Here is a 22747-nt window from a genome sequence, read left to right as displayed (position 1 = left end):
CATGCCAGTTGCCAAGTGTCTGAATTTTGACTGTGGGGATGCTACAACAGTTGTAAGTGTGAAAAATGGTCATATCACTTTTTTCAGTGCCATTGTAACTTCAAACATTCACTAAATGAACTATTGTAAGTCAAGGACTACCTGTACATATCCCAAACTTGGGTTTGCTCTCACCAAATATCAGCAATATCAACAATGTCATATTTGCAACATACCCCTCCTCTTCTATCCTTGTACTGGGATTTCATGTTCTCTGTTTTCTTCTCCATTCTCTGAGCATTGGTTACAGTCATTTGAGCCCTTTAGTACTGTCTGTCTTAGTGTTTGCCTGCTTATCTTCTGATGTATTTCTGTGGGGCCCCCTTTCTTTCTTGTTATAAGGCTTACTGTTTTGAGTGTAGTTCTGGGTATTGGTCTTTTATCTCTCCACGATTAATTTACTGAGTAAGTTGTCTTTGAAACACCTTCTTCTCAGTCCTTGTGAGGTAAAGTGTATCTTTTACAAAAGCCCTTTAGTAAATAATATGCCCTGATCCAGAAATCCAAAGTTTTGTTGATGACACCATTCCTTGGACTAATATTTTATCTCCAGAATCTTCTGTTCCTTCCTCAGGCCACAATCATCAATAGAAAGTATGAATAAAAATGTTGCTTTGTTATTGTTGTTTTTAAATAAAATGGGAAGTGTTTCGATTTTAAATGTTTTATTTCTGCAATTTACCTAGAAATACTTTAAAAAATGTACGTTTAAAATGTTTTTCTGTGCTTTTAGTATCAACATTAAAAGATCAGCTGGAAGACTTAAAAAAAATTAGTCAACACTCACATATTACAAATGAAAAAATTACACAGTTGCAAAAGCAAGTAAGCAATTTTGCATATCTATTTTGTTTTATAAATATATTCATTCCCCCTGAGTAACATACTGCTGCCCTTCATGAAAGCCCTAAAGATTTAGAAACAGTAGCGGAAGCTTATAACCAACTTCCAGCAGAGGTAGTGGATCAGTCATCAGTAACTGAGTTTAAACGTGCTTGGAATAAATGCATCTCCATTGTCTGACAAAATAAAAATAAAAAAACTGAAAGGGCAGACATCACTCGGTATTTTTCTGCTATCAGCTTAATAGGATTTTATGAAGTTACTACTTTATTATGACTGTTTTAATGATTTTAATGATTAATTATTCCTAGATAGTTGTTTTGCTATTTTGTTGTTCTGTTATTCTACTAAGATTGTAACTTGTCCCATGTGTTATATTGAGTTGCTTGATGTTTACATGGCCAAATAAATATAGTGCATTCAGAAAGTTTTCAAATCACCTTCATTTTTGTCAATTTTGTTATGCTGCAGCCGGATTCTACAGTTGTTGAAATTCTTTTTTTTTCTCATTAATCTACACTCAATACCCCATAATGACAAAGTGAAAAGAGAACTTTAGAAATGTCTGTAAATTTATTAAAAAGAAAAAATTTGAAATATCACATTGGCATAAGTATTCAGATTCTTTACAACAACACTTTAAAAATTAGGTCAGGTGCCTCTCATTTTTCTTGATTGTTGCTGACATGTTTCTACACTTCTGCCTATGGAAAATTAAATTGATTGGACATGATTTGGAAAGGCTCATCCCTCTCTATAGAGGGCCTCACAGCTGACAGTGCATACTGTAGTAGAGCAAAAGCCATGAGGTCAAAGGAACGGCCTGAAGAGTTAAGAGAAAGGGTTATTGCAAGGGGGGAGGCTACAGTAAAATTTCTGCATGGAAGGTTCCTAAGAGCCCAGTGGCCTCCATAATTCTCAAATGGAAGAAGTTTGACAACCAGGACTCTTCCAAGAGCTGGTCCCTTGGTCAAACTGAGCAATCGTGGGGAGAAGAGCCTTAGTAAGAGAGGTGACCAAAAATCCAATGGTCACTCTGAATGAGTTCCAGAGTTCCTGTGTGGAAATGGGACAGAGTTCCAGAAGAAGAACCATCACTGCAGTCCTCCAACGATCTGGGCTTTGTGGCAGAATGGCTAGACGGAAGCCTCTCCTCAGTGCAAAACACATGAAAGCCCACTTGGAGTTTTTAAAAAAGCACCTGAAGGACTCTCAGACTGTAAGGAACAAAGATTCTCTGGTCTGATGAAACCAAGAGTGAACTGTTTGCCCTCAATTCTAAACATTATGTCCGGAGGAAACAGGCACCGCTCATCACCTGACCAATATCATCCCAACAGTGAACCATGGTAGTGACAACATCATACTGTGAGGGTATTTTTCAGCAGCAGTGACCGGGGAGACTGGTCAGGGTTGAGGAAAATCTTTTTCACAGTGCTCAGGAGCTCAGACTGGGCCAGAGGTTCACTTTCCAACATAATAATGATCTGTGAATGTCCTAGAGTGGCCTGGCCAGAACCCTGACTTGAATCCTAGTGAACATCTCTGGAGGAACATGAAAATGGCTGTCCACCGATGGCCGCCATCCAACTTGACTGAGCTTGAGAGGATTTACAAGGAAGAATGGCGGAAAATTCCCCAATCCAGGTGTGCAAAGCTTGTCACGTCACACCCAAAAAGACTCAAGGCTGTAATTGCTGCCAAAGGTGTTTCAACAAAGTACTGAGTGAAATGTCTGAATACTTAAACCAATATGATATTTCAGTTTTTACTTTTTAATAAATTTACAGACATTTCTAAAATTCTGTTTTCATTTTTTCATTATGGGGTACTGAGTGTAGATTAATGAGAAATGAATTTTAACTGTAGAATCAGGCTATAGTATAACAAAAATGAAGGGGCTCTGAATACTTTCTGAATTCACTGTAATTAAATCTCCCTTTTTAGGGTAGATATGAGTCATACTCATTTTAGACTAACCTCTAATTTTTTTTCCTATTCCTGTTGCTTACACAGCTTGAAGAGGCCAATGATTTGCTGAGAACAGAGTCAGATACTGCAGCAAGACTAAGGAAAAGTCATACAGAAATGAGCAAATCAATAAGTCAATTTGAATCATTAAATAGGGAGTTGCAGGAAAGATGTAGAATTCTAGAAAACACAAAATTACAGGTGGAAAAGGATTATTTCCAGCTACAAGGAGCACTAGAAGTAGAACGAAGAGATAGGAGTCATGGATCAGAAATTATTGGAGAACTACAAGGTAATAATTTTACACTAATTATAAAATGTAAAGTTTTTTCTGATATCTTGAAATATAAATAACAATTTTGGGCTGAGTTACGTATATGAATGGTAAAAGATACATTAAATATAAATGCTCTTATATTAAGTGTAAACACTGCATACTTTATGTAAAACTAAGAATTTGTAATACTGTAGCTATTCCATTTCCCAAAACATATTGTCATGGAATTTTTTTTTTGCATAATAGACAAATAATAATATGATCTGATTATTCATTTTCATATCTGTAAAATAAGATGTTTATTTATTTATTAAATTTGTATGCCACCTCACTATCAAGGGACTGGACAGTTTACAGTGCCATAAATAACAATATAGAACAATTAGGGTTAAGGTTAAAAACCTAAAACATTGACGATTGAAAGTTAAAACAAAATAAAATGCTGTCATTGTGCAGAAGAATTCAGCATGACAATTATATACATCCTATGCTACAGATATTAGACATGAATTGTTGTAGTAAGTTAGGATGCAGCAGCATACAACAGAGAATCCAGTCTGGCCTTTGGATATATGTAGAATCTATCCAACTGTGACTGTGGAGACAAACCTGCAAGAAAAGATATATGCTATTAGAATTATGTGGCCATGGACATTTGCAACTTGATTTTAGGCTATATTATGGCTGCCTAGAAGTATAGAAATCAATTGTAGGACATATATGAACTTGGAGCAAGAAAAGAGAAATGTTAAACGTTTTCACTTAAGGAATAAAAGTCCATTTCCCCAAAGAACTCTTGGATTAAATTTTAAATCCAAGGGAAAAAATTCAAGCAAAAGGTACTATTTATTTTTATTATTTTATTACATATTATTTATTATAATAATATGAAAAGCTGTACTTGATTTTAACATAAGATGATATTGCTCTTGCTTATTTATAAATAGTTATTTTTTTCAATAAGACAATATTGTATCCTCCAGAGGACATCTTGGCCATGTTCACTTAAAAAAAAAAATTAAAAGCACTTACTATTATGCAAAGCAAAACTACATCCCTTGCATTGTATTTGGTTACATGGGAAGTTAAGAGAACATCCTTGAAACTAGCTTAATACATGTATAGTAAAACTAGATAAAATATGTTTGCTTCTGATTGTAAAGAATCTTTCCGTGTCAGCCAGATTATGAATGTGTCCACTGTCCCAATTTCAGATGTGTTTCTGGATGAAAAAGGTTACCTAGCCTTAGCTTTCTTCAAAGCATTTCTACTTATATATTTCAGGTTTTGAACATGAAGAATTGATTTATCTAAAGCTTTTATATTTTTGTACACTACATACAATCCCACAATATAAAAGTGGTATTTCTACAAATAATAACCACGGACAGAGTGCAAGAATAAAATACTTTCTCTCTTGTCCTGCCTGAACTACTTTTGCTTCTCTTTATTTTGAACGAATAGTTAAGAAAATTTACTTTTAAATAGGACCTAAATCATAGAATTAAATCCTATGATTTTATTAATGCAGATAATAAGTATGAACAGGAACTTTTTTGTTCATAATTACTGTTTACTGAGGGTGAACAATAGATGGTGGGTTAAAATAGTTTTTTGAGGAATATATAGGTCATTTAATGTCTTTATAAAAAAAACTTACTTGTGCTACTTTACAAATGTGTTAGAAAATTTGTGGGCATAATCTTTTTGTATCAATAAATATAAGTTCTTCAAATCAATAAAGACTAGCATTTTTATTGCAAATGTGAATATTCCATATCTGCTGTTTTAATTAAATGTGATCATTTAGCCTTTCTTGCATAATTTCATTTTCAGTATTTAATTGCATATATGTGTACCCATATGAAAATATATGTTTACATATTTTCAGTTTAATTAATAATTTAATGAAAGTGGAAAACAGATCTAACATTTTAAATGTAATCTATTTTCTTAATGAATCATCTTTGATATATGTGAGGAATTTATGTAAGTAAACTATTCTTGTCTATCTGGAGTCATAGAAACAGTTAAATATATTTAATTAATACTATAGCTCGGATTACATCTTTACAAGAAGAAATCAAAGGTGTGAAAAACAATCTTGAGCGAGTAGAAGAAGAAAGAAAACAGGCCCAAGACATGCTTAATCATTCTGAAAAGGTACAGTAACTAAGTAATGAGGCACAAGGTCTTATGTATCTTATATATTTAGAATAAAAATATATCTGCATATTTTTAGAATTACAAATAAATGTATATTTAAAAATGATAGGAATACATAAAATTCAATAAGGCCATGAAAGAAGGGTGAGCCAGAAATCAAATTTAGACTTGTTAAATTATAATTATTACTAAATGGTAAGCCATGTAGCACTTTGGATTTGTGGTAAAGGTGTTGGAGTATATTGGGAATGAATATAGTACCCACTTGCACCTTATTGAGTCAAGTGTGTCTACTATTCTAGGAAAGAGAGTAGCTGCTATAATGTGTAACCAACAGCTACTAGATTATACTGGTCATTTTCAGAATAAGCAGCTCTTTAACCGAAAGGGAGCAAGAAGCAATAAGTGAAAAAAATATTAACAACATTGGTTAAGAAAAGAAAAGGAATTGGAGCTAAATCTCACCACTATTCCTTCCCATACTTTTCTTTTGAATCGTCTTTGCTTCCACAACTATACATGTATTTTTCCATTTTCTTTCATAACTGTTTACCATTTATGCATCTTATATTTGAATTCATAATCTTCCATATGTCACAGTCATCATCCAGTGACCTCATGCATATTGACCTCTTCTACCTACCATGGCTTTGATTATTGAGCAAAATAGAGAAAGTGTATGATAGGTTATAAGCCTTAACTGTATCTGTTAAGATTAAATATTCAATATTCCCTAGTAACAGGAAGGATAATCTTAGTCCCTTTTTGGTTAATATAAGTAAAACCAAAACATAATTTTACTCCAAGCACATTTACTCTATGCATGCTAGGGTTTAGAAACTATAATTAAAGTTAGTGTATTATTGCCCATATGCTACAGGTATTTTATTGATACATACCGTGTTTCCCCAAAAATAAGACCTAGCTTGATTTTTGGGGGTCGGCCTAATATAAACCCTACCCCAAAATAAGCATGGCTTGTTTCGGACTGTCCCATCACTTGTGGCAGGAGAATATGGCACTTTGTGCTGGTGCCATTGCTCGCGGCACGATGCTGCATATCGTTTTGGGTCAATGCTGCAGCTCACAGCAGGATGCTGCGCAATGTTTTGGGCCGGTGCTGCCACTTGCTGCAGGAGGCCACATGGTTCGTATGAGTGGTGGCACTGGTGCGAAGCGCCACACGGCCTCCCATGAGTGGTGGCATCAGCCCAAAAGCAGGTCACATGGCACTTTGGGCTGCTCTTGCCTTTTAGAGCAGGAGGCCACACAGTGTTTCGGGCCAGTGCTCCTGCCACAAGTGGTGGCACCAGGCTGCAAGTAGCAGCAAGAAGCCGCTGAAGAAGTTAAACGGTGGTGCAACAGGTGTCAGGGCATGGGAGGCCTGGCTGCAGCGAAAATAAGACCTGGTGCCTCTTTTGGATGCAAACAAAATGTAAGACCAGATCTTATTTTGGGGAAGACATGGTACTCAGGATCTAGTAGATGTGCACAAAACAAAAAGATAGGAAGAAGAAAGGTACTGAAAAGTATAATAAAATATGAATACTTGTCATATTTAGTATCTGATACCATTTTATACAAAATATCTTTCTTGCAGGAGAAGAATAATTTAGAAATAGATCTAAACTACAAACTTAAAACGGTACAACAACGTTTAGAGCAAGAAATAAATGAACATAACATAAACAAAGCTCGGTTAACTGACAAGCATCAGTCAATAGAAGAGGCCAAATCTGTTGCTATGTATGGTAAGTTCTTAAAGAATAAGCAAGGTTAATATGTAATTAGTTTTTATATAGTTCTTTCTTTAAATAATTTGTTCTATGTTCCTTTCTAATTTGTCTAGTTTCCTTGGCAACCATCCCTATCTAGCCTATAGACTTTTGATTTTCTGGTGATTCCCCATTAGAAACTAAGCAATCTAACCTGCGTACCTTTCGGGGTTTGCTGTAAGTTACCCTTTGGGAAATTTCCTTTAGGAACTGAGATACCGGGGTGTCAAGTTAGCCTTCAGTATGATTCATCATAGTTCTGGAAATTCAGTAGATTTCTACAGAAGATTAATCTACTATTATAAAAGAAAGTCTCTAATACCAGAAACATGGCTTGGTGTAATGACATTGGGAGATGGAGGGAAGAGATGCTGCCTATGGAATAATTGGATAAGAGAGTAGTACATAGCCCTCATCTATATAATGGGCAGAGAAAGAAACTCAGAAAGCAACCTTCTTACCTTCTCAGGATGTAAAGGAGACAACAGAAGATTTGTACTATCATACTGACAAGGTTGTCTTGTCGTGTTTCCTACCTGCCTACCGAGGGTATGTGGAGTAGTTATTTTCTATTATTTAATTATAAAAAAATCTAGATACCAGTCTTTGTTTCTCATATCGTTAATAAGCTGGTAATGAACAAGAGAGAACAGTTGACATCTCAGCATATGTAATCTATATGCATTAGGTATATCATTATACTACAGGTAACAATTCTAGGAGATTTTTAGATATTAATATAGCTGCTCCAAATGCTTAATATTTTCTCTCACCTTTCAGTAGGATATCTGGAAGATCGTGTGAATGCATTCTTTTTTGCTTTCTAATGTACTTTAATAGGTAGTTCTCACTTAGCAATCACTTGTTCAGCAACTGTTCAAAGTTATGATGACACTGAAAATGTTACAATAGGTCTTCAAAGTATGGCTGTGTTCCTTTAATCCACATGATCATAATTTGGGCGCTTGGTAATCAGTGCACATTTAGGATAGTTGCAATTGAGTGGTCCATGATTGCCATTTATGATCTTCATAGCCAGCTTCCAACAAGCAAAGCGAATTGGGAAGCTGGTAGAAAATCACAAATTGTAGTGAAGTGACATTACACTTAATGACCCGCTGTTATTTGCTTAACAACTGAGCCAGAAATGAAGTGATATTGTGACTTGGGCTTAGCGACACATTGGTACTAAATGCAGTACGTGAGGACTACCTATATTTAATTTTTGTTGTCTTTCTTTTTCCTCATAGAAATTGAAAAAAAGGTTAAGGAAGAACGAGCAGGAAGAGAGAAGGCAGAAAATCGAATAGTTCAGATTGAAAAGCAATGTTCCATGTTAGACTTTGATCTGAAGCAATCACAGCAGAAGATTGAGCACCTTATTGAACAGAAAGAGAGACTGGAAGAGGAGGTAAAACAGTAATTTCTATACCATGTGAACATTCCTTTTAGGCATATATGAAAAATTATCTTATTTCTGTGAACCAAAATATCTGCAAATAATTTCACAAATTATTTGTTTATAAACTGCCTCATACCTAAGGCTCTGGGCATGAAATTCTAAAATCTTTCCTGAGTCATATTTAAGCAGTTTCAAGTAGAATTGGAAGGTCAGTGACAGGTATATGAGGCTTCTTATGAAACTACTTGAACCTTTGTTTTGGTACATTGGGGAAAAAGTAAAAATATTAAAACTTTATTTTTTTATGATAAATTCTCCATTAACTTTATCATAGCATAAATAACTATCCATCCCACACAAATCTCAAATCATGTCTTTCTATCTCCAATAACCTTTTTCTCAGCATTGGCACAGTGGTTGGAATGCAGTATTGCAAGCTAACTCTGCCCAGTGCCAGGAGTTTGATCCTGGCTGGCTCAAGGTTGACTCAGCCTTCCATCCTTTCGAAATCAGCAAAATGACGACCCAGATTGTTGGGGGCAATATGCTTGCTCTGCAAATTGCTTATAGAGTGCTGTAAAGCACTATAAAGCAGTACATAATTCTAAGTGCTATTGCTATTGCTATTACCCAGTTTTTCATAGTTGTAGAATATAATTTCAGATCAGATCAAAACTAATCGTTCTTTGGCATTGTGAAATGCCTTATATTTAACTCATAGTTTTTCCCCTACTACACAAATTATCTTTCTGCCATTGTTTATATCAGTTGTTAAAACTTGTGATGTCTGAAATAAAAATAATATTCTAGGCAAAACATGCATCTTAATCACAGAAATTCTCCCCAATTAACAATGATAATCTAAACTACAATAGACCTAAATCACATGATAATTGTATTTTTTCCCAGTTTAGCGTATCATTTTAGATTTCAATCCACGTCTTAACAAAATTATTTTGAAATGGCATACAATTCATATTTGTCAAATTAACACTCAGATATTTTATCTTTTTCTCAATCTTGAAACCCATTTTGTTGATCAGTTTGTTTTAATCTTACATATTTATATTTTTATTACCATCTTTGTCTTCTGTTTATTAATCTTAAAACTAGCTAATTCTTTTAGGTTTTTTAAATAATTCAGTCCCCTTTAAAGAATCTTCCAAAACCAACACCAAATCATCTACAAAAAGTTCTCAACTTGTCTCTTTTAATTTTTAAATTCATTATTCATCTTGCTCTGAATCTTTATTCAAAGTTCAAGAACCAAATAAGCAAAGGGGGAGGGCTAATGGGCTTGTCTTGTTTCTTTTTGTATCTCACTATCTCCATTAACATTAATTATTTCTGTGAGGCATAAATCAATTTTACCAATTTAAATTGTCAAAAGCTTTCTGTAGAACAGCAAGGGGGGGGGAGAATTAAACATATCATCAGTTTAGAATTGTTCTCTTCACACAAGTCCCTAAGTCCAACCCCTCCTGAATTCCATTGACCCTTATCTGATGCCAATTAGTGTTGAACTTTAGTTGACCAGATTTTTGTGTAAAGACTTGAATAAATATTCTATGCTACAACCTTACAAATCAACCTCTTAACACCTGACACTTTTTCCTGAAATTGGATAATGCCAAAGTAAGTAGGTAGAAATAAATAAATAAATAGTTTATTATGTTTTTAGATTAAGAATCTGACACTTCAATTGGAACATGAGATAAATAAAAGAGTGATGACACAGAATGAACTGAAGATGCATGCTATAGAAGCAGATAGTTTAAAGAGTTCAGAGAAACAGCTAAAACAGGAGATCAATGCATTGTTGGAAGCAAAAAGATTAGCAGAATTTGAATTGGCTCAGCTGGCTAAGTAAGTTACATTTTTATTATCAAAAAGAACTGTATTGTGAATGATTGCTTTTAGTAATGTGATTTGTGCTATGTTGTATTGACATCTGACTTCACTATTTATAGTTATTTATGCAAACATTTCATGGAAGGTGTTCATAAAAACTAATGACATAAATATTTTAAACTTCTAGACTTATTAAGTTTCCTGTGTTCTACTTAAATAATATTTTTATTGCTTGATCTACTGAACATCTTTTAACTTTTAAGAGTTCAGAATAGAAATTCCTTTAATTTTTTTTCCATCAAAGGCAATACAGAGGGAACGAAGGCCAAATGCGTGAATTACAAGATCAACTGGAAGCTGAACAATATTTTTCTGTAAGTGTTCTTTATATTGCACAAGCATTTAATGAAGTTATGTACAACTTGCATTAATCTGTTAATAATGACCTTCACTTTTAGATAATGTTTGTGCCTTAAATTGGGAAAGGTATTAAGTGGGGGAGGAAGAACAAGAAAGGTACACACACAATTGTCTTTTTATTACTGTTTGATTTCCACTTTTTTGTCTGCTGTCAAGCTAAAAAAAAGGTAAGCATCCATTTTTCTTCCAGTCTTTTAGCCATTGTGGACTTGGTCTTGTTAACATTTTGGACACATCTACTAGGTTGGTCTCAATAGTATACCTGGTTTCTGTGCCTAAAATCTTAAGAAACAGATTTGTTTAAATAATTGCTATAATCAATATTTTTTTCACTAAATATCCAAGAAATGTATTTTATAAATGTCTTTTTCCACTTTCATTATTATCCTTAAACAACTGGAACTTTCAAGGGAAAGGCTTATTGTGATTGATTTGCTTATGTTTACGATCTGGTCAGTATATCCCAAAAATCTCCTTAAAAACTCTTCTAAAAATAGACAATCAGTGCACTAGAAAAAATAGTGAAAAGAGAATCTTATTGTATCATGTTTTTTCTCCTTTTTGGTTTTGGAGAATTTTGATTGTAGAGAAAACAAAATTAGAATTCCCTTAAATTATACATTACATTGTATTTCACTGCACAGGAATATAGCACAGATCTAGGAAGAAAGCTGTCTCATAATTCAACCAACTACTGTGCCCTGGCCTTATGTATTATCTCATATTAGCCTGATCTTTTTTGAATATATGAATGATATTCCCTTAAGTGCATCTTGATTAACACACACAGAGAGAGAGAGAGAGAGAGAGAGAGAGAGAGAGAGAGAGAGAGAGAGAGAGAGAGAGAATTTATAAAACTAACAGCACTGGCAGTTAATGTTAATCTTGGTCTAAAAACTACCCAATTGTAATGTTAATCTCGGTCTAAAAACTACCCAATTATAAAATAACTATCCAGCTCTTCCTTTATAATGAAAAAGAGCCCAATCTTATTAACAAAATATTTATATTAATAACTGCAATATTTTAATGTCAGCACTTCTATATATCATTTAATTCACAATGCTTTTTTAAAAAAATCTGATTTGATTCCAAAATTTCTGTTGCAAGACAGTTGTTAATTGAATTTTGCCCCATGTTACGACCTTTCTTGCCACAGTGAATCACTGTAGTTGTTAAGGTACTTGTACAGCTGTTAAATGAATCTGGTTTCCCCAGTGATTTTGCTTTCAGAAGGTCACAAAAGGTGATTACATGACTCAGGACCATCATAAATATACACCAGTTGCCAAGTGTCCATATTTTGATCATGTGACCAAGGGGATGCTGCAGTGGTCGTAAGTGTGAAAAAAATAGTCACTTTTTCAATGCCATTGTAACTTTGATGGTCACTAAACAATTGTGAGTTGAGGACTACCTGTACTAGGCAGCATGAGGGAATTGCTCTGAGTAAAAATTATGCTGTTATCTTTTTGTTGCTGTTTCATTGTACAATTTTTAAATTTCTTTTTTTTATCAAAAATGTTGCAAGCTCTTTGAGAGAGCATTTGTAAAAGCTTGATATAAATAATATGCAAATATAGATTGAATAATATGTAGCCCTTATCATCATCCTGATACCTTTTTTCTATTTCCAGACACTTTATAAAACTCAAGTTAAAGAACTCAAAGAAGAAATTGAGGAAAAAAATAAAGAAACACAGAAAAAAATACAAGAGCTGCTAAATGAAAAGTAAGTCACTTTTATGGACATAGTCCTTCCAAAATTGAGACACTCTAAGCCAGTGTTTCTCAACCTTGACAATTTTAAGGCACGTGGACTTCAACTCCCAGAATTCCACAGCCAGCATTGCTGGCTGTGGAATTCTGGGAGTTGAAGTCCACGTGCCTTAAAATTGTCAAGGTTGAGAAACACTGCTCTAAGCAGCATTGATGTTATTGAGCGAGTATGTATGTATATATGTATGTATTTTTCACACTTCTGAACCGCCCATCTCCCACAAAAACAAAAATCTTTTTTTATCACTTGAAAACAAAAGGGATTTGTTTTTGTTTGACTCAGATTGATAAAATGTGAACCCATACATTAATTTTGTGGATTGCTGCCTATATTTTGAAAAGAAAAAGAGTCCTTAAAACAAACAACTTGATGTCAGGCTAGAACATTGCAAAATATTAGCTAAAACAAAACATTCTTATTAAATATAAGTATTTTTTGTAATAAAGTGTAATTAGTTGTATTTTAAAATATGGCTAAAAAGAAGCTTTGTTGGCTATGGAAATGTACATACAGTATTCAGTGAAACAAAAATATAAATATGAACTATTTATTTATTATACCTATATGGCTATAAATATATAATCATAATTTATGTATAATAATTTATAAGATATAAATATAAAAGCTATAGTCCCAGCAGAAATAGAAAATTCTGATAATTCAGTATACAAGGATTTTTTTTTATTTTACATATCTTTTTCAGTAGCAATAATGATCTCCTCTGGAACCTGATATGTATTGCAATTTATTCCTGTAATTGTCTTGAATTGAAACTTAGTAGTTTGTATAATGTACAAGTCACTGGCCCCGAGTTAAACAATGTTTGGCTCATATTTTATCAATCTGAGTCAAACAATATCTATTATGACCTTGCATAATTATCATGATGGATTGTTCACAAGTTATGTTTAGACAAACCATCAGGGAGTTTATGGCTAAATAAGAAATTGTATCCTACATTGCATTATTTCTAAAAGAACAATGTAGTATTTTTTTAAAATAATAATTTTGTGTTGCAGAGAAACTGTTGTTACACAGTTAGATTTGGCTGAAACAAAAGCTGAATCTGAACAATTAGCCCGAGCTCTCCTTGAAGAACAGTATTTTGAACTAACACAAGAGAGTAAGAAAGCAGCATCACGAAATAGACAAGAAATTATTGATAAGGACAATATTGTCAGTCGGGTAAGGTATATTTATATATTTATATCACGAAGTCAGTTTATTATATTGTGAGATAGAAGTCTATTGTAACTTTAATAATGTGACTACATACATGATGCATGCTTGTTTTTCTTACAAATCTTCAGTAGCAAGATTGATGCTTGCATATAGCTGAATAAGGATAAGGTTTCCTTCAATGAAATATGAAACATTTTCTTGCACTGGAAGAAAATGCAAGAGAATAACAGAATTATAGGGTTAGAAAAGATTTTGGAGATCTTCCAGCCAACTCTCTGCCCAGGCAAGAATCCCCATACCATCTTATATACATCCATTGTTTGAAAACCTCCAGTGGTGGAGTATTAGTACAACAGAAAACAGACTATTACCTAGTTCCTTTAACTGTTCTTCATAGAATGTTATCTCCAAGGCTCCATCTTTGTCCTTCATTTCTATCCTCAGTATATCTCTTACATTTTGGCAGCCAAAACTGAACACAATACCCAGGTGCAGTCTGACCAATACAACATAGAGTGGAACTATTACTTCCCATGAACTGGACACTGTATCTCTGTTGATACTGTCTTAGATTCCATTAGATCTTGAGATAGTTGCAGCACACTGCTTGTTCATGCTTAATCAGTAGCTTATCAGAGCATTTGGATCCTTCACACAAGTACTTGTGCTGAGATAGAAGGCATGGCTAATAATGTACCTATGCACCTAGTTTTTCCTGCTTAAAGTGCAGAAGTCTTCATTTCTCACAACTAAACTGTTCTTCCAGTGTAGAAGTCTATCATTTTCTACTTCAAACCTGTTTTCTCCTCACCAAGCTTTCTGTAATCTGCAAACGTGATGAGTATCCATTTGGTCCCCTTATCTATGTCATTTATGAAAATGTTAAAAAGCACTGGGTTTTGCTCAACAAATCATTTTTAAATTTAAATTTTTAAATTTAACTGCCAGTAATCTTTTCAGCCATCCTCATCACTCTCTGCACCGCCTTCCTGTCTGAAGCAACGATGCTTCCAAACTAGAGTGTGATGCTGTAGTGAGTTCATAGCTAAGTAAGAAATTGTCTGCCAAGCTGAGTATTACAGTGCATTGTACTATTTCCCAGTGTAGTGTTTAAAAAGACTTATGAGAAACTATGTACACAGTTAGCTCTGGTTGAAACAAAATCTGATTTTAAAAGTTAGCTTGTGCTTTCCTTGAAGAGTTGAATATTAAATCTGAATACTAGATCACTTCCTCATACTGACATTGAATCATTTAGGATCCCAACTGGGTATGGTTTTTCAACTAGCCGCATATCCATAGCTAGTGGCATCATCCATCCCACATTGTTTTGTTTTATTAAGGAGCTGTGGTCAACTTGATCAAATCCTTACTGAAGTCTGAGTGTACTGCATCTATAGCTTTTCTTTGATCGGTTAATCTACGTACATCAAAAAAACAGCCCCCATGTTGTTTTTAACAAACCCACAATGATTTTTCTATAGGCTTGCAAACTGAACTTTTCTAGAATTTCCCCAGATACGATTTCAGTGTGATTGATCTGGAGCTTGTGGGGTTTGCCTTTTTTCTTTTTTTAAGTTTGATATAAATTTATTGGCGCATTCATATATACATAAAACTTAGAGGCCTCTTAACTACCAAGAAATCCTGGGCAGCTTACAAAAAAAGAAAAAAAAGAAAAACAAATGACACAAAAGAGATCTTTTGTGGTCTGAAGAAAAACACATCCGCCAAAAAAAAACAACAAACTCCTATCCAACAGGTGCTCAACTATTACCCAACCCCAAAGCCTGGAGAATGGCCAAGTCTTTAATAGGTTCCTGAACATGATCAGGGTAGGAGTCATCCAGATGTCGTCAGTTCTTTTCTAACCTTTTGGCATTTACCTTGTACTCCAAAAGTTCTCAAAGATTACTGTCAGTGGTGCTGAAATAAAATCTGCCAGTTTTTGACAGTTTAAATCTGACTGGTCCCAAAGATTCAAATTCATTTAAGCAGCTAGTTGTTCTTTCACCCATTTTTTTGCCAATTTTGATTTAGATTTCTGTTCTGCTTCCAGTGAAGTTTCCAGCAACTGGGATCACTATTTTTGTCAAGTGCAAATAGGAATTAAACAATTCAGTCTTCTCTCTTTATCACCATATTGCCATTTTCTCCAATTGGTAAACTATTTCCTTAATGTTTTTCTTCTTGTACAGTTTGACTGTAAATGTCTTCTTAAACTTAGTATTTGTATTAATATACTTTTGCTAATACCCACATGGGAAAAACACATGTTTAAGCTAGTTCAGATTTAAAAATGAGTTATGGAAAGATGAATTACTATTAGCCATATAATTGTGTGAATTTATTTCTACAAAATTTCTACTTATTTTACTCAACAATCACTCAAATGCAGCTGATGTTATTGTTTTATTTTCCTTTAGCTTGAAGAAACAAATAATACATTAACCAAAGATGTGGCCTTTCTAACAAAGGAGAATTCGGAGCTAAATGAAAATCTTAAAAAACTTGAAGAAGGTATTTCATATTTTCAGTGACATTGTTTGGAAGAAGGCCAATGCCTTTTCAATACTATCTTACATACAGTAAGAGAAATGGTCTTTCAACATTGCAGCAGCAGAATGGTTTGGTATTCTATAGATATTGCTTTATAGATGTGAGGGGTATTTTGGCCAAAAGATTAAAATATTATTGAACACAGAAAACTAATTCAGAGATTTTAAGTGTGATTGTAGTTATAGTCAAGAAGACAGGGTTCAATCTTTATAAATTAGGAAAAATGTGAGATAACTTGAAAATACAATGAGTGATTATCAGAATATATGAGAAAGGTATAAGTGATCTGGTTTAATTTTTTAGGTAAAAATAATATTTTATGGAAGAAATTCATCAGCATTTTAAAATTTTTTTTTAGAAAGTGCCTAGTGATTCAGACAATATTTCTTAATGGGATAGATGCTCATGTTATATAATCTGAGGCAAAAGGTAAAAGCAGATGTCTCATTAACTGTTACTGAATAGCTTGCATTAAACATTATAATTATGCAAAATCATCCGGTAGTTATTTGAAATGGGTGCCATCCACACATCTATACATATGCTCAAATCGATGTAGGAATATTCTTGAAATAGTTTCACTAACCATTTTTAAGGTTTTGCACCTTCATGCTTTGAGTAGTGTATTTAAAGGAGTATTACAGATGGCTGAGATAGTCCTTTTAAAAGTAAACCCTCATAATTTGTAGTTTTGTTTTTCTTGCCTCATTATTTCTACTTTTACTTTGCTTTGTGGTATTAATTTCAAATGGCTTTATTTTATTTAAGTTATTTTAATAGAAAATGAAATAAAGTTTTTTAGAAAACAGATTAGAACTCAAACAGAAAGCAGAACTTAAGAATAAATAATATACAGGTAGTCCTTGACTTAGGACTGTAATTGGGACTGTAAATCAAGTCATAAATTGTTACAGTTGTAAGTTGAGGCACCCGTGTGATCAGAAGTAGTTTTCCAATCTTTTTTGTGGCAGCTGTTAAACAAACATCATGGTCGTTAAGCGAGCCCATTCATTTGAATGGAAGTTCTTTTACTAGAAACCAGCAAACACAATTATGAACAGCATTCACATGACTGCAGAATGTTGCAGTGGGCCATATAGTACCCATTCTGTGGCTATCATAAATTTGGACAACCAGTTGTAAGTTGAGGATTATCTTTAATGACTTAGATCAGGGGTCCCCAACCCCAGTCTGTGGACCAGTACCGGGCCATGGCATGCCAGCAATGGTCCACACAAACAAGCAAAGCCCAATCCGCGAGATGCAGGCAACAAACAAAACCATGCATCCTCTGGTTCGCGGAAAAACATTTCTCCATGGAAGCAATCCCTGGTGTCCAAAAGGTTGGGGACCGCTGACTTAGGTAGTCATCCTATATTTATTTAACAATGGGAACAATTTTTTTCTCGCAGTTAAGGATGTGCTGTAGGAACTTTTATTTTTCCATTGTTTGTCACATTGAATGCACATGCAATTTATACATAATTTTCAAAAACCAAAAATTGCAGTAACTTTAGCTTATCAGTTTGGACATTGCGCCAGTTGGCATACAGATGTTAATAAGCAAATAAAGTGATTCTAGTTTTTTGGGTACATTCCAAGTAATAACTACATAGTCCAGGCATAATTCCAAACTAGAGTTCATCTGATTTAAATACCATTATTATGTTTCATGTATTGTATAAAACTAAATATTTTATGATCACAGTGCTAGGTTCACAAACCACAGCGAGTCAAAATTATATTATGAATTAGGTTAATAAGTCAACCAAGCCGGTCTCTGTTTAAAAGCTAAGCACTTCCCTCCTGTATAATTCTGGACTGAATATGTAGGGGCAGGTCTCTGTTCTGTTTCTATTCAATTAAGATTTAACAAGAGAGAGAAATTCCAAAGTGCATGTGATATTGAGGCAATAAAATTCCCCAAATTTTTAATTCTTAATTTTTTTCATCAAGAGTATACATTGACAAAAGAAGAGGAATTCAATCTAATTAGAACACAGTATGAAAAAAACTTGAACAATGAAAGGACACTTAAAACACAGGTGAGTGTATTTCAGAAGGTTGACGGAGTGATCTGGGTGACTTACTATAAATATAAAAACTATTTAAAATTGCAAGAGTTAAATACAGGCCAACAACAACAACAACAAAAAACTCTTAAAGGCTTATGCAGAATGGGAGTGGACCATTCTTTATTACTACACCAACTACCACCAGCCTAGTGCACTTTTATCAGGGCCCTAAGTAACCAGCCAGGTTTTAAGGCCCTTCCAGAAGGCTAAAAGAGTGGGGGCAAATGTCACCTCCAGTGGCAGGGAATGGGACCACAATAAAACAGGTTCATACAATAGAAGTAAAAACTATATTGATCAGCAATAGGGAGCCTGTTCCTCATTTCTTTTAATTGTGATTAGCTTTGCCTTGCAATGTATATACAGCCTTCTCATAAGCATTTGCCATTATTCTTGTTAATATTTAAAATACCTGTGTAGAAAGTGTGACTCACAAATCAGTAATTAGATCAGTTGTAATGAGTTGTCTTTCATACAGATACAGTGTTTTCTGTGTAGGACATCCTAGTAATGCATATGGTTATTCTACATCAAAGTAAAACTGAGAAACACTGTTGAGAGACAGTAGTATAAATGCATAAATGTAGATTACTACATTTATGAATATTTAGGTTGACAAACATTTAGATATACAAATACTTCCATGAGAGCCAATTTGTTGTAGTGATTAACACATCAGGCTAAAAACTGGGAGATCATGAATTCTACTTATATTTTAGGTAAGAAGCCAGCTCAGTGATTTTGATCCAATTACTCTCATCTCTACACTATGTGTACAGTTATTAGGAGTGAGTTGCCTAATAATTATTCACACCTTGATATAGGGTGTTGATCTCCTTAGGCCATACCCTCCCTCATTACACAAATACACATCACCTGATATGCTTATGTCCATTAAGCATTCACATTTATATAGTTTGGAGGTGGAAAATATGCATGACAATGATATGGTCAAAATACTCATTTGCCTAATAATTGTGTACATTGCCTAATACAGTGTAGGAAGAAGGCAATGGCAAACTACTTCCAAAAATGTTGTCAAGAAAACTTAAGAGACTTGCCTGGGCAGTCACCAGGAGTGAATACTGATACATGTACAAAAAAGTGCTTCCTTAGATAGCTCATGGTTATTCGTATGAGTTAGAATGACTTAGGCTTATAAGTGTGTTCCAGATGGAGGTGAGATACATATATTTATTTATTAACTCATTTTATGTTGTGAAATGTTAACATTTGAGATTGTTTTACAAAGTAAATGATGAAATGGCTTCCAAGAGAAGACGTTAATTAACTCAAAGTAAAGCTATTAATTATCTACTGTGTCTTTAATAGACTAAGCTGAGGATGTTCTTCACAAAATATTCAGGTGGTAAAATAATATTTGATATTTATTGTCTACATACGCTTACATTCCAAGGTTAATTTGTTTTAACGTGTCTACTTTGATGTTCTCTTATTTAATATGCAATAGGCTGTCAACAAATTGGCTGAGATTATGAATCGAAAAGATTTTAAACTAGATAGAAAGAAAGTAAATATGCAAGATTTCAAGAAAAAAGAGAAAGAAAACCGAAAGTTACAGTTGGAACTTAACCAGGAAAAGGAGAAATTTAATCAGATGGTAATAAAATATCAAAAGGAGCTTAATGAAATGCAAGCGGTAAGACTTTCAACTTAATTATCAAATAGATTCACTGATGTATTCTCTTTGAAACCCAAACTATATTTCAGATTTAAAAGATATATCAAATTCAGTTTGTTCAAACATTGTGGTTAATTTGTACTATTCACTTAAAGGGACAATATGTGATAGGGCAGTGAAAATATAACTCTTCTGGGTTGATGAATCCATTAAGTATTCTAGAATATCTCAGAGAAAGGAGAACAACCTCAAGGCTGAATATGTTATTGATTGGTAGGCCCCCATTGCTGCCTTAATTCCCTCTTAGGTTGCTGTTACTGTAAATAGAAAGAAGATCTAAAAAGAGAAGCAATTTGACATTATTTCTCGAGCACAGTGTTGTTTCTCAGTCCTAATTTCTTATTTAGAACAGAAGAAATAGTATGCCCAAACTACTTGATAGTGGAGTCCTTGTGCCAGTAGAAGAAACATTCTCATACCTAATTCCACTTGAGTTGGGTAATCTCTAAGGAATTAAGATTTTATATCAAATAGAACTTTAAAGATGACAACCACGAATTTCACTAAATCTTATTAAGATTTATTGAGAAGAAAGGTATTGAATACAAAAATTTTATCAATTAAACTGTTACCCGTATAAAAGCAGAATATTCCAATGTACATTATGGTAGATCTTTCTCTTAATTGTTTCTAATTTCAATTCTATTATATGGAAACTATTACAAATTATCCATAAAAGCATTCCATGTCCATCAATTTTCCTTGGCAAGTGAAGTCTGTCAACATTGCTGCATGGCTGAAGGGCATGATTCATTATCATTATTTTTCTGGTTTTTCTATCCAGAGCTTTTAGTTTTGCTTGATTCCAGTTCCATCCTATAACCACGCTTGAGTCACAATTGAAAAGAGTCTAGATCAAGCATGCCCGCCCACAGGCTGTATGCGGCCCTGGACAACTAGTAATGTGGCCCCACAAGATAAAAAAGGAAATTGGTTACAACTAGTAATGTGGCCCCACAAGATAAAAAAGGAAATTGGTTACAACTAGTAATGTGGCCCCACAAGATAAAAAAGGAAATTGGTTATTTTTATATGTATGTATGTATGTAGGTATGTATGTATGTAGGTCTTTGGTTGTTCGGGTTTTCTCCCGCGTAAAATTGGAAGTGTCTTGGCGACGTTTCGACGAAGTCCCATTCGTCATCTTCAGGCTGGTGCTTTCAGCTTCGTGCTTTGAGCAGCAATGTGTGGTCTTAGCTGTTTCTTCCTTTTAACTGCCAGTGGGGTATGAACTGATTGGGTGGGAGCTTGGCTGTGTTCTGATTGGGTGGAGGTGTGTTCTGAATGGTTAGGGGCTTGGCTGTGCTCTGATTGGCTGGGGGAGTGTTCTGTTTGGTTTGTGCTCAGGTTAGTCTGAGTTGCAGAGGGGTTTGAGATTTTGGGCTGCCTTGCTATTTTTTGGCTTCGCGTTCGTGGTCGTGCTTCCTCTTCATGGAGGGTGTCAGTTTGCTGCATGTATGGATTGGAGGGGTTTAAAGTGGCTAATGATGCAGCTGTGTTCTGGCTTCTGGTTTGTGGTCGTGCCTCGTCATTGGTGTGGCTTTGGGTTTGTTTTTTGCGTGGATGTGTGGTGGTGACCTCCTGTGTGGTTTTTGTGAGTGTGGGTCTGGTATCATTTTTTGTGTTAGGGAGTCGTTTGTCAATAAATGGCTGGCAGGCGGGAGGTATCATCTCGCTTGTTCATGCTGTGTGGGCGTTTTTCTATCTCGATGGCTTCTCTGATTATTCTGTTATTAAAATGTTCACTTTTGGCAATGGTTCTGGTATTTTTAAAGTCAATTTCATGTCCTGTGGCTTTAAGGTGTTGGACCAGGGAAGATGTTGGTTCCTCTTTTTTTGACTGAGTTCTTATGTTCTTCAATGCGTGCACTTATTCTTCTGTTGGTTTGTCCGATGTATGTGGTGGGACAAGTGGTGCATGGGATTTCGTATACTCCTTGATTTTCTAATTCAATTTTATCTTTGGGGTTTCTAAGGATGGTGGATATTTTTCTGTTTGTGCAGAATGCTGTTTTGATGTTGTGTTTATGAAGGATCTTACTGATTCTGTCTGTGGTGCCTTTTATGTATGGTAGGAGGGCTTTGCCGTTTTCTTGTTCTTTGTCTTGGATTTTGGTGGGGGTTTCTTTTTGGATTAGGTTTGTAATCTTATTTCTATGGAATCCATTGGATGTTAGTACATTGGTGAGAGTGTGTAGTTCGGGTTTTAGGTTTTGTTCGTCAGCTAAGCGTTTTGTTCTGGAGATGAGTGTCTTGGCTACAGAGTTGATCTGTGCTGGGTGGTGGTGTGAGAGAGCATGCAGATAGCGGTTTGTGTGTGTTTTCTTCTGGTAGATGGTGTGTCCTAGGGAGCCATTGTTATATTTGTTTTGAATAGCTGTCAAGGCTTCTTTGATAGGCACTTGGGTAAAGAGAGATATGACATCGAAGCTCACTAGTAGGTCGCTGGACTGTAAGCTTCGATGTCATATCCCTCTTCACCCAAGTGCCTATCAAAGAAGCCTTGACAGCTATTCAAAACAAATATAACCCCCCCAAACACATCTTAGATCTGACCAACCACTGCCTATCCAACACATACTTCATCTATAATGGACAAAAATACAAACAAACAGAAGGAGCACCCATGGGATCACCCCTCTCACCTGTCATTGCCAACCTCTACATGGAACACTTTGAAACCCAAGCTCTAGAAAAATCGGATC

The 22747-nt window shown here is 34.6% G+C and overlaps 1 protein-coding gene across 3 annotated transcripts in view; it reads left to right on the top strand.

Annotated features, from left to right (window-relative positions):
- The window catches only part of ROCK1 (Rho associated coiled-coil containing protein kinase 1), a 122463-nt gene that overhangs the window by 78584 nt on the left and 21132 nt on the right, over positions 1-22747 (top strand). For all 3 annotated transcript variants that reach the window (XM_039328589.1, XM_039328590.1, XM_039328591.1), the window contains exons 15-26: positions 773-864; positions 2899-3145; positions 5187-5293; positions 6897-7047; positions 8322-8482; positions 10155-10339; positions 10629-10698; positions 12382-12476; positions 13544-13709; positions 16133-16226; positions 18222-18310; positions 19812-20000. In XM_039328589.1, coding sequence (XP_039184523.1) covers positions 773-864; positions 2899-3145; positions 5187-5293; positions 6897-7047; positions 8322-8482; positions 10155-10339; positions 10629-10698; positions 12382-12476; positions 13544-13709; positions 16133-16226; positions 18222-18310; positions 19812-20000 — 1646 coding nt within the window. The remainder of the gene's footprint in view (positions 1-772; positions 865-2898; positions 3146-5186; positions 5294-6896; positions 7048-8321; positions 8483-10154; positions 10340-10628; positions 10699-12381; positions 12477-13543; positions 13710-16132; positions 16227-18221; positions 18311-19811; positions 20001-22747) is intronic.

This window comes from Crotalus tigris, unplaced genomic scaffold (genome assembly GCF_016545835.1).
Source record: "Crotalus tigris isolate CLP2741 ecotype Arizona unplaced genomic scaffold, ASM1654583v1 scf7180000024382.2542628, whole genome shotgun sequence".
Classification (NCBI taxonomy): Eukaryota; Metazoa; Chordata; class Lepidosauria; order Squamata; family Viperidae; genus Crotalus; species Crotalus tigris.
Note: the sequence above shows the minus strand (reverse complement) of the source record. Positions and strands in the feature narration are given on the sequence as shown.